The sequence below is a fragment of the Erpetoichthys calabaricus genome, chromosome 11 (assembly GCF_900747795.2).
Source record: "Erpetoichthys calabaricus chromosome 11, fErpCal1.3, whole genome shotgun sequence".
Lineage (NCBI taxonomy): Eukaryota > Metazoa > Chordata > Cladistia > Polypteriformes > Polypteridae > Erpetoichthys > Erpetoichthys calabaricus.
This window is the reverse complement of record NC_041404.2, coordinates 37702887-37719683: the sequence shown is the minus strand read 5'-3', so window position 1 is coordinate 37719683 and position 16797 is coordinate 37702887. Positions and strand designations below refer to the sequence as shown.

Here is a 16797-nt window from a genome sequence, read left to right as displayed (position 1 = left end):
TAGCTGTTTCACAGATGTTCTTTTCATCTTTACGAATGGAGCAAACAGTAGACTCATTAAAGTCGCAATGGCGGGCAACCTCCATGATTTTCTTGCCATCTTTGATCATATCCAAGAGTTTCACCTTCTCCTGGAGGGTAAGCATCTTCCTCCGGCGCTTAGTTTTATTGTCAGAAGGCTTAGAAAAAGCAGCACGTTTAGGAGCCATTGTGGGGCTTAGATAAAAGTTCTCAGAAAGCGCATGCGTAGTGACGTAGCGTGTATGAGAAAAAACTGCGATAGAGTGAAGCCGCGAAAGTCGAAGCGTGATATAGCGAGGGATCACAGTACAACTTATTTTTTGCATAGCCCCCCTTCACTGAGTGCAGTCGCAAAATGCTGTGAAAAAGTTTCAGTTAAATTACATAGTATAGATTATACTAATTATTAAATACAGAACTGGTACACATATAAATGCAAATGTGTTAAAACACATAGAAAACAAGGTAGAAACTGATTACACATAAATGGAAACTAAGAATATCTGTACATTAATTAACTGATGAAGTATGGCCCATTGACAATGGAGATTAAAACTGTAATATAGAAAGTTAAAGTCAAAAGTCACAGTCTCAGAAACCTCAGCCAACTGGCCGCCTACACCCTTCTGGGGTTCCTATAGTGGAATCTGTTCTGGCCATCCAATCACAATTCTGTGTCAAAGTTTATAGGAAGAGCTGCCCATTACTAGCCTATTATCTCTGCGTAACATTACAAGGTACTCTGCCCCGCATGTGCCTTTTGGCATAAAGACCAGCCTGTCAGAGTGGTGACATCAGAGAGATACAGGCTACATTACATCAGAGAGTTTAAAATTTTCCCAAACATTAAAGATGCCATGCATCAGCCCATCTGCTAAATCTAAAAGCACCCAGCAACACTCATCCTTGGACGCAAATGTAACCTTTATCTTTACCAAAAGTATTGTTTAAGCTTTTAGACTTTAAAGCAAGGGTATATCTTGATTTTACTATTATTCACTATATCTATCATTTATTTCTTTGTCTATTCTAAATAAATAACTGCTTTACTATGAAATCTCTACACTTTCTTTGCATATCTTGAGTGATAAAGTAGACAAAGGGTTAGCAGGCTGAGGAAGGATGTCCCCAAAAGAAGGACACTACAGTATGAGTTACATATCACTGGTTGGTAAGTGGCATTGATCAAGGTGTATTAGCCTCCATGTGTGTATTTTATTCTTGGAGATCAAGGTTTGTCATCCTGTAGTTCTAAGTTGAATCTGAGGCAGGATAACCTACAGGAGGGTAGATAGATAGATAGATAGATCGATAGATCGATAGATCGATAGATCGATAGATAGATACTTTATTAATCCCAATGGGAAATTCACAAATTCACAAGTCGGGCTAAGCTCTCCTAAATATTATGTCAAACCCTCCTAACTACACTGTCAGGTCTGACTATAACGTGTGGTGAGGCAACAAGGCAATCGCCTCAGGCAGCACTTTGATAAGGGCAGCATTGTCATGTAACTTTTATTTTTTCTTTAACAGTTTGAAATAATGCAACAAAAAAGTGTGAACTCTAATAATTTCAATACACTATCTTTAAAAATTGTGAGAAATACTGGAGTGGTGCTACAGGAAAATCATAATGGTAAACATGAGTTAAAAAGTCCATACCGACTGCGATTTACTCCATATGTTGCTACAGCCCACTGAGGCTCCACTGCAGTTAAAAGTGTCTCAATTCCATATTTTGGATCGTGCATGATTTCTTCTTTGATTGCTCAAGTTAATTTTGCACATAATTCAAATATATGACTATGTGCTAGGGTTCTCATGATACCAAAATTTCAAACTTCAATACTATACTAAGAAAAGAATTGAAATTTGATACCATTTTCAATACCCGCCAAAGTATTTTATGCAACTCAATCAAACTGCATTTCTGTATGCATTCAAATCTTTATATTGATGAAAATAAATAGAAATTTTAGTCATTAAATGTAAATACTTCAAGTTGTTGCAATCTTTTGTAAAATGTAAAAGCAAAGCTCTGTAAACAATAAAAACTCTTAACTGTGTTGAAACTGCTTTGTTTTACAATGATGAAAACAAATACAGTAATCCCTCCTCCATCGCGGGGGTTGCGTTCCAGAGCCACCCGCGAAATAGGAAAATCCGCGAAGTAGAAACCATATGTTTATATGGTTATTTTTAGAATGTCATGCTTGGGTCACAGATTTGCGCAGAAACACAGGAGGTTGTAGAGAGACAGGAACGTTATTCAAACACTGCAAACAAACATTTGTCTCTTTTTCAAAAGTTTAAACTGTGCTCCATGACAAGACAGAGATGACAGTTCTGTCTCACAATTAAAAGAATGCAAACATATCTTCCTTTTCAAAGGAGTGCAAAGCAAGCAGTCAAAAAAAAAAATCAATACGGCTTTTTGGCTTTTAAGTATGCGAAGCACCGCCGGTACAAAGCTGTTGAAGGCGGCAGCTCACACCCCCTCTGTCAGGAGCAGACAAAGAGAGAGAGAGAGAGATAGAGAGAGATAGCGAGAGACAGATAAAAAAAATCAATACGTGCCCTTTGAGCTTTTAAGTATGCGAAGCTCCGTGCAGCATGTCCTTCAGGAAGCAGCTGCACACAGCCCCCCTGCTCACACCCCCCTACGTCAGCGCAAGAGAGAGAGAGAGAGAGAGAGAGAGAGAGAGAAAGTAAGCTGGATAGCTTCTCAGCCATCTGCCAATAGCGTCCCTTGTATGAAATCAACTGGGCAAACCAACTGAGGAAGCATGTACCAGAAATTAAAAGACCTATTGTCCGCAGAAACCCGCAAAGCAGCGAAAAATCCGCGATATATATTTAAATATGCTTACATATAAAATCCGCGATGGAGTGAAGCCGCGAAAGGCGAAGCGCGATATAGCGAGGGATCACTGTACATCACTGAGGATGTAGTAGGTAATGTTACAAATGTCATTAAAAGCAGAATTAATAACCACTGCAAGTATTAATATGCATTGCTTTAAAAAATTTTACAACAAACATTAAATAAGCATTCAAGTAAAAAAAAAAACTTTAATGTGGTCTTTTGTAAACAATTGTTAAGAAAAGTTACACACAAACAGACCACTAACACACTTAAAGATGGTGCATAAAAGCGAACAGTACACGTTATATTATTGCGTAAATAAACTATGATGTCTTTGTAAGTTCCAATTTTTTTGCAAGAATGGCTAGCATTTCAAGGTGCTCTTCCATGAGAGATACTTTTATAGGGCTGCAAATGAGCACTAACATTCTAAATTCATGCTCTGAAGCATAGCTGAAGAAAAAGAGCACATGAAAGAGTTGTACCCCTATTTACACAATTAAGCACGAACAAATTATAGCACCTTACATTATACAGTAAATGTGATGAAATATAATTTTTAAAATAGCACATAATAAAATAAGAAACATAATAGAGCAGTACACTTCATTGTAGCAGTTTAAAAATCAAGGGAGTGAAGGAGTGCCAGTACAAAAGATTGTTGCCCCTGAATGAACAACAGAGAATAAAACTGGCACAGAGGGAAAAAAATTACAAATCCCTGTCTTAATGCCATTATAAATATTTAATAAACAACAGAAAAAGTTTTACCTATAGAAACAAAGTCACTTCCCTACTTGAAACACAACAATTTACAGGTTTATACTTATTAATGTTTCCGTAATTCATAAATAGGATCCTCTTAAAATGATTCATACTGTCTTACGTGATGGTCTTTTAGTCAACTCATTAAGCAACATTCAGTGATCACCAAGGGCACCACTTAGTGTTCAGGGCACTCAGACTTTAACTTACCTGAGGGGCACTCTACTGCCTAGTGATCAATATAGGCTTCAACTGTCACTACCTTTAAGTGTTTGAATAAATTAATTGTGTTAGCCCCTTTAGTTGGTATTGTGCAATAGCAAATCTTGCATGTATGCTTGCATGCATCTTGTGGCTATGTCCCCATTTGCACAAATACAAAACAGATACAGATGCCACTCCATCTTGGTCAAGTAAGCATGCTAGTGAAGCCTCCAAAGATAGTGAAGTTGGTGTATTAACACCTGTGAGTGGGTGGAAATGGGGTTGCTATCTTAGCCATGGCGAACTGGAAGTGCATTCATAATGCATGCTGCAGAATCAATACAATGAAAAATGAGTATTGAAATAATTTTAATATGTTAACATCAATACCAATCAACATTTGGAAGCTTTTGAAACCCCTACCTTGTACCGACCAATATCTATCCCGAATCTGCAAAATAAATAAAAATATATACAGTGGTGTGAAAAACTATTTGCCCCCTTCCTGATTTCTTATTCTTTTGCATGTTTGTCACACAAAATGTTTCTGATCATCAAACACATTTAACCATTACTCAAATATAACACAAGTAAACACAAAATGCAGTTTGTAAATGGTGGTTTTTATTATTTAGGGAGAAAAAAAAATCCAAACCTACATGGCCCTGTGTGAAAAAGTAATTGCCCCCTGAACCTAATAACTGGTTGGGCCACCCTTAGCAGCAATAACTGCAATCAAGCGTTTGCGATAACTTGCAATGAGTCTTTTACAGCGCTCTGGAGGAATTTTGGCCCACTCATCTTTGCAAAATTGTTGTAATTCAGCTTTATTTGAGGGTTTTCTAGCATGAACCGCCTTTTTAAGGTCATGCCATAGCATCTCAATTGGATTCAGGTCAGGACTTTGACTAGGCCACTCCAAAGTCTTTATTTTGTTTTTCTTCAGCCATTCAGAGGTGGATTTGCTGGTGTGTTTTGGGTCATTGTCCTGTTGCAGCACCCAAGATCGCTTCAGCTTGAGTTGACGAACAGATGGCCGGACATTCTCCTTCAGGATTTTTTGGTAGACAGTAGAATTCATGGTTCCATCTATCACAGCAAGCCTTCCAGGTCCTGAAGCAGCAAAACAACCCCAGACCATCACACTACCACCACCATATTTTACTGTTGGTATGATGTTCTTTTTCTGAAATGCTGTGTTCCTTTTACGCCAGATGTAACGGGACATTTGCCTTCCAAAAAGTTCAACTTTTGTCTCATCAGTCCACAAGGTATTTTCCCAAAAGTCTTGGCAATCATTGAGATGTTTCTTAGCAAAATTGAGACGAGCCCTAATGTTCTTTTTGCTTAACAGTGGTTTGCGTCTTGGAAATCTGCCATGCAGGCCGTTTTTGCCCAGTCTCTTTCTTATGGTGGAGTCGTGAACACTGACCTTAATTGAGGCAAATGAGGCCTGCAGTTCTTTAGACGTTGTCCTGGGGTCTTTTGTGACCTCTCGGATGAGTCGTCTCTGCGCTCTTGGGGTAATTTTGGTCGGCCGGCCACTCCTGGGAAGGTTCACCACTGTTCCATGTTTTTGCCATTTGTGAATAATGGCTCTCACTGTGGTTCGCTGGAGTCCCAAAGCTTTAGAAATGGCTTTATAACTTTTACCAGACTGATAGATTTCAATTACTTCTGTTCTCATTTGTTCCTGAATTTCTTTGGATCTTGGCATGATGTCTAGCTTTTGAGGTGCTTTTGGTCTACTTCTCTGTGTCAGGCAGCTCCTATTTAAGTGATTTCTTGATTGAAACTGGTGTGGCAGTAATCAGGCCTGGGGGTGGCTACGGAAATTGAACTCAGGTGTGATACACCACAGTTAGGTTATTTTTTAACAAGGGGGCAATTACTTTTTCACACAGGGCCATGTGGGTTTGGATTTTTTTTCTCCCTAAATAATAAAAACCATCATTTAAAAACTGCATTTTGTGTTTACTTGTGTTATATTTGACTAATGGTTAAATGTGTTTGATGATCAGAAACATTTTGTGTGACAAACATGCAAAAGAATAAGAAATCAGGAAGGGGGCAAATAGTTTTTCACACCACTGTATTCATCAGACAGATGGGACCTAATAAACAAACATGAATACCAGCTACATTCAGACTTCATATTTTTTACAATGCAGGGCACCTCCAAATTGGTTAGCATACCATGGCCAGTGCTGAAAGATGCTCTGACCAGAAACATCACTGCCAAAAGTATCTGCAAGACTCTGAGATGAGCTTGAGGCATCACATTGCAGAAAGCACTTAGAAATTCAGTTGCATTGGCAGGCTTTCTTTATTATTATTGCATTTCTCATTTTTCTAAAAAGGTCATATCTATCTATCATGAGCAAAAAAAATATATATTTGAATTGCAGGAGACATAATTAAAAATTAAGGCAGCACGGTGGGGCAGTGGCAGTGCTGCTGCCTCGCAGTAAGGAGACCTGGGTTTGCTTCCTGGGTCCTCCCTGCATGGAATTTGCATGTTCTACCCGTGTCTGCGTGGGTTTCCTCCGGGTGCTCCGGTTTCCTCCCACAGTCCAAAGACATGCAGGTTAGGTGCATTAGCAATCCTAAATTGTCCCTAGTGTGTAGGGGAGGGTGTGTGTGTGTGTGTGTGCCCTGCGGTGGGCTGGCTCCCTGCCCAGGATTTGTTCCTGCCTTGCGCCCTGTGCTGGCTGGGATTGGCTCCAGCAGACCCCCATGATCCTTTGTTAGGATATAGCGGGTTGGATAATGGATGGATGGATAATTGAAAATTGCAGTACAGTAATCCCTCCTCCATTGCGGGGGTTGCGTTCCAGAGCCACCCGCGAAATAGGAAAATCCGCGAAGTAGAAACCATATGTTTATATGGTTATTTTTAGAATGTCATGCTTGGGTCACAGATTTGCGCAGAAACACAGGAGGTTGTAGAGAGACAGGAACGTTATTCAAACACTGCAAACAAACATTTGTCTCTTTTTCAAAAGTTTAAACTGTGCTCCATGACAAGACAGAGATGACAGTTCTGTCTCACAATTAAAAGAATGCAAACATATCTTCCTTTTCAAAGGAGTGCAAAGCAAGCAGTCAAAAAAAAAAATCAATAGGGCTTTTAAGTATGCGAAGCACCGCCGGTACAAAGCTGTTGAAGGCGGCAGCTCACACCCCCTCTGTCAGGAGCAGGAAGAGACAGAGAGAGAGCCACAGAAAAACAAAGTCAAAAATCAATACGTGCCCTTTGAGCTTTTAAGTATGCGAAGCACTGTGCAGCATGTCCTTCAGGAAGCAGCTGCACACAGCCCCCCTGCTCACACCCCCCTACGTCAGCGCAAGAGAGAGAGAGAGAGAGAGAAAGTAAGTTGGGTAGTTTCTCAGCCATCTGCCAATAGCGTCCCTTGTATGAAATCAACTGGGCAAACCAACTGAGGAAGCATGTGCCAGAAATTAAAAGACCCATTGTCCGCAGAAACCCGCGAAGCAGCGAAAAATCCGCGATATATATTTAAATATGCTTACATATAAAATCCGCGATGGAGTGAAGCTGCGAAAGGCGAAGCGCGATATAGCGAGGGATCACTGTAGCTCTATATTTGAACCACCATCTAATTAGATAGTTAACACTGATGATGACAGTAGAATTGTAATTTTACTATGCAATCCCACAAGTTATAAAAATGTAAATTATATTTATACCCATGAACGAAACTGATTAGGCTAATATAAATCACAAAATGTAAAGAAACTAAAGTTTAATGATTATTTCTAAACATTTAAACATATTATTCTAGTTTACATCTCATCATTCCAACTAAATGTCTGCAAAGAAGTCAATCTCACCATCCAATCAATGGATAGCACAGAAGACACAAAGCAAAATAAACCATCAACAAGGCAGCAATGAAATTTAAATGTTTTGCTAAAAATTCAGCCCCAAGTATACCACCACCAGTAACTTGATTATTATACTTTTCACATTCATTCAAGGCATGCTAAAAAGTTCTCCACAGCCAGAGTCTCACTGGAAAAAATGACACCATGCATTGACTGGATGGCAATATTGCCTTCTTCACATACATTTGCGAGGATATATTAAACAAGAATCATATAGGTAAATGTTTAAAGCAGGGCTGTGCAAGTTAACACATTATTATCGCGTTAACGCATTAATTAATTAACTCCGACAATTATTTTATCACGCATTAACACAGTTTTTGTTATAATCCGTGGATGACTTTTTTCGTATTATTGCTGAATTGGACTCTGATTTGTTTGACTCCGGTTTTGATGCAAGTGATCTGGAGTTGTAGATCAATAACGAAACTGAGGTACCGGCATCAGCTGATCGGTCCCCGGCTGATCATGGTGCTGGACACATTTGTGTAGCTGATGCACCTATGGCAACGATCGCCTGGAAGGACAGACACTTACGATGACAGGAGATACAAACCATATTGCATCTCACTGCAACTGCCACCCCCACGCATCCGTCTCACAAAGACATCCAGCCCACCATGCATTCCTGCTGGCCGTCGAGCCGCCCTCCTCGCAGCCGCCGCTGCTACCGCAAACTGCAAACAGGCACCGACAGCAGGCACAACAGGCAGCAACAGATGTTTTATGTTGATGTATGTGTGAAACCACTGCTTTGTGCTCTTTTCAGAAAACTGAGTTTTTTGGAAAAAATATTAGCTCTCAAAGAGTTGCTACTGAACATAGACTGTTTATGCTGCTCCCTGATAAAAGAAAATGTTTCTGCTGGTATCTATTCAGATAAAAAAGAAAACAGATTTAGAAATGTTAACTTGATCGTGGCTCTGGACTCTTGAGGGTAAGTTGTTTTTCTATAACAAACTAGATAAAATGTTAATGCCCTGGCAGTGGCAAATAGCTTTGGTTTTATATTTGATTTGATTACATTAATGTTTAAGTTGAGATTTACAAGAAATATTTTAACTGCTACTATGTAAAGGGAATGCGGCTGTTAAAAAGCACCTTATTTGTTTAAGGTGTTTGCAAACCAAATACACGCAATACACTACTCTTGAGTTCATTATTGAATTTTGCACATAAAAATGTGATTGCCTGCAATTGATCACAGACAATCATGCAGTTAATCGAGATTAAAAATTTTAATCGTTGCCCAGCACTAGTTTAAAGACACTCATTATACTTTGGTTTCATTGAATCTTGTGATTATTTGGCTAGTCAATTTATTTTGAGAGCCTAATGTAATCTGTAAAATGGTTATTGTATATGGGGAAGCAGAGTAAAAAAAAATAGTTACACTGTCAACATCACAGCAAGTTACCTGGTAGGCTGGCAGTTTAAAAAGGCAGACACCCTAAATAATATTTGTTTATACTGTTCTTCAAAGATTATGTATTTTTCACTCATGTCACTTGATCATTTTCAAGTAATGTGAAATAAAAAGGAAAAAAAAAAAAAACAAAGCCTGCCAATACAGCCTAATTACTACATGTTTTCTTTAATGTGACATCTCAGGCACTCAAACACATGTTTTTCCAGAGAAATATTACAGATAGATTCAGCAGTGGTGATTCCAGTCAAAGTATCTTGCAATCATGAGCTGATCAATTCTCAGACAATATGCACTGTAAACATTTTAAGGTAAGCAAGTACCAGATATTCATGTTTATTAGGTTGTATCTGTGTTATCGATTTATTTTTATTAATTTTGCAGACTTACAATTGAATAATGGTACACAGTTTCATTGCATTTCAAACACTTACAAAATTGATTTGGGGAAAAAAACTGCATATGAACCAAAAAAACTGCAGCTCCACTGTACTTCAGTTGGCTAAAGCAACACATAAAGACAAATGCAGCTGGTGTGGGCTTTTCAACTTATTTTTACCATTGCAGCTTTTCTCTAGTATTGTTCCATGATTTCTCCCCCTAAAGACAGCACCTATACTGATATGTAAAAATCTCGAAAATTAACACTTTTTTGGCATCAAAATGCACGTGTGACTTTTTGATTCTAATGGGGGTTACTGTGTGGTGAGGTGTTACAAACTGCATTATACCAGATTTGAAACTTTAAAAATTAAAATATTTCTCACCCTTTTTAAAAGTTGTACATAAATAAGATGCTGGATCAGTATGTAATTCTTAACATTTACACTTAATTTTTTTATATTATTATTTCGCAATTAAAAAAAAAAAAAAAAAGTTGCATGAAAAAGCTGCCCTTATCAAAGTGCTCCCTGAGATAATAGTCTCATTGGACCTCTTTATTATTATTTTATTGTCACACCAGTACTCACTGGTGCTGAGTGACATCAGATTCTTGCTCTTTACATTACTCTTTAGGTAGCTCACTGTTGACACATCACTGTTGGAATACAACATTGGCAGGCTTGACATTTTCACAGGCTTCCCAGCAGCTGGCTTTGATGCTGCTCATTTGCAAGATGAAATGCCAACTTATTCTGCTGGTTGCTCATCCCAAGGCAAATGCTACTTGTCAATGCAGTTACATTAAAATAGTCCATATATGTTCTTTTTTCAATAGTGTGATATTAAAAATACAACATTTTTGTAACTTGTACATTTACAAATCAAAATGGGCAATTCAAATTAAACTTTTTTTTTTAATTTGAACATTTTCATTAACAATTAATAATGCAATACAAACACTATACTTACATATTTTTATGGTCTGGCACAGACTGCCACATAGCCTCTCTCACTATTTTAATAGTGTATGCATTTCATTTTTATGTTATTACTGATCAACTATTACTTATTGTTCAGGTTCTAAAAAGACTGCCACTGTCTGATATACTGTATGTTTTATTTTACAAAAATTAATTAAACTCGAAGTTTTTCAAGCTATCATATTATATACCATGCATCCCATCAGCCTCATACTTAAAGTTACAGGTTCTCAATCTGTGGACACTGCACTCTGCTTTGTTTTTTGAGCCATGATAAGTGTACTCAACAATTATTTCTCTGGGCTGCTTAAATATCAAATATGCACACATAATTGTGGATTGCCTAAATCCAACTTAGGTTAACAAGAAACACTGCGTTTGTGGAACCAATTGAGCCTCAATTGTAAGATTAGTCTTATTAAAGCGACACTCAGTTAAGTCAAGATTTCATAAACATGCTTCATGGAATACCCTTCTGGTCTGAACAGAAAAATCTGTATTTATACTTATTCTTAAGGAAATTCAGTCATCCATATAAGGGATAAACTGCTTTTTGCAGCAATACTTTCTGATAAACTGTGCATAATACCATCTTGAAATCAGGTTCAAGGCTGCCAGCATCAAAAAATGAGTTGTACTGAACAAGATAAAACAAATACAAGAATGTCAGAATAGCCCTTAAAGAAAACACATTTTCTAATTAAAGGTTACTTGCATTTGGTTAAAAAAAGAGCGGCACTACAAGGATTTCATTGAAGGGCTCAATCCATACATAATGAACATCAATATAATCAACAGGATTTCCCCAATTATAATATAAAATGGTTCAACTACACCCCATTTACTGTATCAAAAAACAAGATCCAGAATCTTCAATAAACTTACCTGTGAACATAGCACAGAAATACGGACTACAGGCAGCCAACACAATGCGGTGGGCAGATATTTCTACATCCTCAGCTACTATTGTAACATCACACAGCATCTTCTTACTGTAAATACACATGGATATACCAAAGATTATATACTGTGCATCTCTTGATTATAAAGTGATGTTTAGTTCCTAGAAACTAAGTTCAATATGATCAAGGGACCTACACATACACCTACAGTTGAGCACATTTAAGAAAACTTCAAAAATAGCAACAGATCCTACAAAGAATATATGTATGTAATTAAGCAAACTATAATAGCTTTAACTCATAATTAAAAAATTTTCAGATATGCTCCCTGAGTGCACTGGAAAAAGAGGTTAGAGATTCAAGCTATCCAACCATTTATAGATACTGTATAGAAGATGATACTTAAGACAATGGACTATTTCATAAATAATTAAGGCCATGCATTCAAAGGCAGCCTTACAGAATGCCAATTTGGCTTTATACAACACAAATCATTAAAACAATCTTCTTGAAAAGGTGATATATTGGCAAAATTAGCAATAAAAATACTCTGCTCTCCCAAAATGCATGCGAAAATTCCCACAGAAGGCATCCTATTTTATTTTCTGCAGTCCCCTGCTATTTGTAAATTAAATATCTATATTACAAGCCCAATTCCAAAAAAGCTCAAATGCTGTGTAAAATAAAAACAAAAATGAAATGATTTGTAAATCAAATAAACCCATATTTTATTTGGAATAGAACAAAGAAAACATTAAATGATGAAAGTGAGACATTTTACTATTTCATGAAATATATTAGTTCATTTTAAATTTGATGGCAGCAACACATCTCAAAAAAGTTAGGATGGGCGCACCATAACCCTGGAAAAGTAAGTGGTACTAAAAAGAAACAGCAGGAAAAACATTTTGCAACCAACCAGGTTAACTGGCAACAGGTCAGTAATACGATTTGGTATAAAAAGAGCATCTTACTGGGGTAGAGAAGTAAAGATGGCCAGAGGTTCACCAATTTGCAAAAAAAATGTGTCTACAAATTGTGTCACAATTTCAGAATAATGTTCTTCAACGTAAAATTCAGAGGATCTGGAGAAATCTCTGTGCAAAAGGAACAAGGCCGAAAATCAGTATTGGACGCCCTTGATCTTCAGGCCCTCAAGCAGAATTGCATTTAAAACAGGCATGGTTCTTTCATGGAAATCACTGCATGGGCTCAGGAACACTTCTAGAAATCATTTTCTGTGAACACTTTTTGACGTACCATTCACAAATGCAGATTTAAGAATTATCATGCAAAGAAGAAGCCATATGTGAACATGATCCAGAAACACTGCCATCTTTTCTGGGCCAAAGCTCATTTAAAATGGACTGAGGCAAACTGGAAAACTGTTCTGTGGTCAGGCAAATTGAAATTTGAAATTCTTTTTGGAAAACATGGATGCTGTGTCCTCTGGACTAAAGAGGAGATGGACCACCCAGCTTGTTATCAACACGCAGTTCAAAAGCCTATACCTCTGATGGTATAGGGGTGCATTAGTGCCTATGGAATTGGCATCTTGCACATCTGGAAAGGCACCATCCATAATGAAAGGTATATACAGGATTTAGAACAGCATATGGTCCCATCCAGACAACATCTTTTTCAGGAAAAGCCTTGCATATTCCAGCAAGGCAATGCTAAATCGAATACTGCATCTATTACAACAGCATGGCCTTGTAGTAGAAGACACTAAGTGCTGAAATGGCCTGCCTACACTCCAGACCATTCACCAATTGAAAATATTTGGGACATCATGAAACGAAAAATATGACAAAGACAACCCAAGACTGTTGAGCAGCTAGAATCCGATATCGGACAAGAATGGGATAACATTCCTCTCCCACAAGTCCAACAAATGGTCTCCTCAGTTCTCTGACATTTGCGGACTGTTGTTAAAAGAAGACGGAATGCTACCACAGTGGTAAACGTAGCATCGTCCCAACTTTTTTGAGACGTGTTGCTGCCATGAAATTCAAAATGACCTTATTCTTTTCTTAAAATGTACATTTTCTCAGTTTAAACATTTGATATGTATTCTGTGTTGTATTGTGAATAAAATATGGGTTTATGAGATTTGCAAATCATTGCATTCTGTTTTTATTTACACAGCATCCCAACTTTTTGGAATTTGGGTCGTACATAGATGTTATTTGCAGGAGGTCTTTCATATAATGCTACTGACTTGGGCTCTGAATCCCACAACCCTGGACTGTAAACAAATTAGATAATGAATGGATGGATTCTTTCTACATGTACATCCATCTATCCATCAGCACACTATTAATCATTTCAGGATCAGGAAAATCACAACCTATACTAGCCGCATCAAACAAGGTAGGAGAAGTCAAACGCAATGTATACTCAAGGACACACCTATACTCATTTATACATGGACAGTTTAGACTCATCGATTAACCAAGTGCACATATTTTTGAAATGTATAAAAAAGAAGAAGAAAAACAAAACAAGTAAAAATCAATGCAGACAATGGAAAATGAACAAGCTCCACAAAGACAGTATCCCAGGTTTGAATGCAAACAAAGGATTCTGGTGCTGTAGGACAGCAGCACTAATACTACCCAAAAATAATTTACAATATCTAAAAATCAAATAAAAGCTTTAAATCCTCATATATAGGGAAAACACCGTATTTGACTAAAAAAATCTTACTTTTCTTAATCAGAAACATTTCCAAGCAAAAATATAACCTCCACATACTTCAACATCAAGAAATTAAATAGGCTTTCTCATAGTGCACACTCACCTTCTCAACTCATTCATTACACGAAAAGCCTTCTTCATGTGGGACTGGTTAACCGTGACCACACCCTGCTCCTTCTCTTCTTCCTCAGTATCCGCAGGAGGCTGGGGGCTAGACTTTCTGCTCCTAAATTAGAGAAGAGGCTGCTTAGTATGGAATACATTAAGAATCTTTATGATTGACAACCTTTTATTCATTCATTCATTCATATCCTGTGTTCAAATACAAGAGAAACAAAACTGCAGTATTTTAATGGTATTTTCAGTTTATTTCATAACTGCTACAGTGAGCCTTGTTATTTTGTTCTGCTATGTATTGCACTCTCATTTGCTTTGCAAAATGACTTGTGGTGATGCTTGCTATAAAAATTACCCAAATAATACCAAGACTTAAGTGGCTGAAATCACTTTCTGTTGCTACCTATCTGGCAAAGACACTACCTGTGATGTTAACACAATGAACGGACATGCTAAATTAATAGTGGTTATCCACCATTTCACTAAGCATCATGTCCTGGTACTGTGTGAGCAACCCTGAACCACATCTTTAAACAGTAAAATCTTAAAATTAATCTCTGATCATTTAAGATATAATATTTCAATTTTGAATATACAACTTCTAAGGCTCTCCTATATAGCTGAAATAACTGTTCGGTGAGGAGAGCCACAACAAGTCTTCATGAAACAACCATAAACTCATGAAAAAAATAAGCAGTATAAGCTATGACTGCCTTGAAATTCTGGGCACCACCTAATATAAAAGTCTCCATCCCAGTAATACCCCAGGAGTATTATACTCTCATCAGTTGCATCTCACACCTTTATAATAGGACAGAAGTAAATACATATTCTAAGTTAAGTACATCACCAGCTCCTCTGGTCATTAGAGTGTAGAAAAAAGGTGTCAAAATGTGCATTTGTGTGGATCACAGCAGTGGTAGCTATCCTGAATAGTGTTTTGGGACCCTCAAAATTCACCAGAATCCAGAGCCTATTTTTCCTGCATCTTGTCATAATATTTCAAAGGCAATGCACTAAAATTACTTTACATTTAAATATCCAGAGAAAACATATTCATCTTTCCTTTCCTGGAATAAGACTGCGAGACATCTTTAATCTTTTAATGCTATGTCCTGTTGATTTTACTTTACTGTCAAAGGGATATAAAGTACTTTAATTCAGATTTTAGGTGCTTATTTGCAATATACATTATGAAAGATACAATAGGAAATATGAAATGACAGATTAATATAAGCAACAGTTGTGATGCAAAAAGAATCATTTATGACTGGATCCCATGTGTTTCTAACAGCTGTTATTTCCCAAATCACACAATTATCATTCTGCATATCCAACTAACAATGCTAAATACCATTATACTATTAACTATATTTATGAAATAGATACAGAATCTGGATTGCGGTGGCATTAATTCCGCGAGAATAAATCAAGATGATAACCTGAATAAATCTGCCTATGCCGAAGTTCATTTTAAACTCTGTATTTCAACATTTCTATATTCTTATCTTTTAGATTAATATATTCACAAAGGAGTTTTTTCAGCTTGACTCCCCAAACTGGGGCTTAAATGTAAGGAGGTAAGGAGATGTTTACCTCTGAATTTCCCAATAACCATTGTGAACAGGCACCCAGCTGTCTAGTAGTTGCCAGGGGCAGGGGTGCCATCAGGCTGGTACAAAAAAAAGTATGTAATAAAGGTATCAGTAATGATCCTGCACATGCCAATATAGGAGGAATCTATAATGCCTATAGTAACTAAACCATTATTCATTAGCTGGGGTGTTGTGGTAGGTGATTCATTCAAGGGCAAGCTCAGATATGACTGGAACGAGGGCAATACAATCCAGTCTTAAAATAGGCATTAGAAACTAGCATAAAACTCCCAATTTAAAGTGAAATTATTACTCACTGTGGGTAAATAAGCAGAGAAGCTATCATGAAAACCAGGGAACAGACCACTAGGGTGGGTCTATTCTGATGACTACAGTGGACCAAAAATTAGGTTGTGTGAAAACTTGCTGTGAAGACAGTCTGGGGCGTGGTTTGAAGCCACTTCATGAATAAAGCTGTATTGAGTCTGGAGTCAGGAGTAAAGTCAGTGAAGGTTCAAATTATGTAACAAAGAGGTTGGAATCAGGAATAGTATAAAAGACAGAGAGAGAGTAACATTTGCTTTAACCACCAGTATTACCAAGAACCAGATACCTAGTCAGGTATAAGGGAGCAATTCAGTTTAAGGCTATAGTTAGGTCCATAAATATTTGGACAGACAACTTTTTTCCTAATTTTGGTTCTGTACATTACTACAATGAATTTTAAATGAAACAACTCAGATGCAGTTGAAGTGCAGACTTTCAGCTTTAATTCAGTGGGGTGAATAAAACGATTGCATAAAAATGTCAGGCAACTAAAGCATTTTTTTAACAAAATCCCTTCATTTCAGGGGCTTAAAAGTAATTGGACAATTGACTCAAAGGTTATTTCATGGGCAGGTGTGGGCAAGTCCGTCATTATGTCA

At 37.4% G+C, this 16797-nt stretch overlaps 1 protein-coding gene across 2 annotated transcripts in view; it reads right to left on the bottom strand.

Annotated features, from left to right (window-relative positions):
• Window positions 1-16797, bottom strand: part of klhl3 (kelch-like family member 3) — a 67780-nt gene that overhangs the window by 37233 nt on the left and 13750 nt on the right. Inside the window, exons 1-3 of one of the 2 annotated variants that reach the window (XM_028812969.2) lie at window positions 16189-16478; window positions 14263-14385; window positions 11443-11549 (exon numbers count right to left, since the gene is read on the bottom strand). In XM_028812969.2, the coding sequence (XP_028668802.1) occupies window positions 11443-11549; window positions 14263-14385; window positions 16189-16217 (259 nt within the window). In that variant the 5' untranslated portion in view covers window positions 16218-16478. Of the gene's footprint in view, window positions 1-11442; window positions 11550-14262; window positions 14386-16188; window positions 16479-16797 lie in introns of those variants that run through there. The other variant, XM_028812970.2, reaches the window with a different exon arrangement.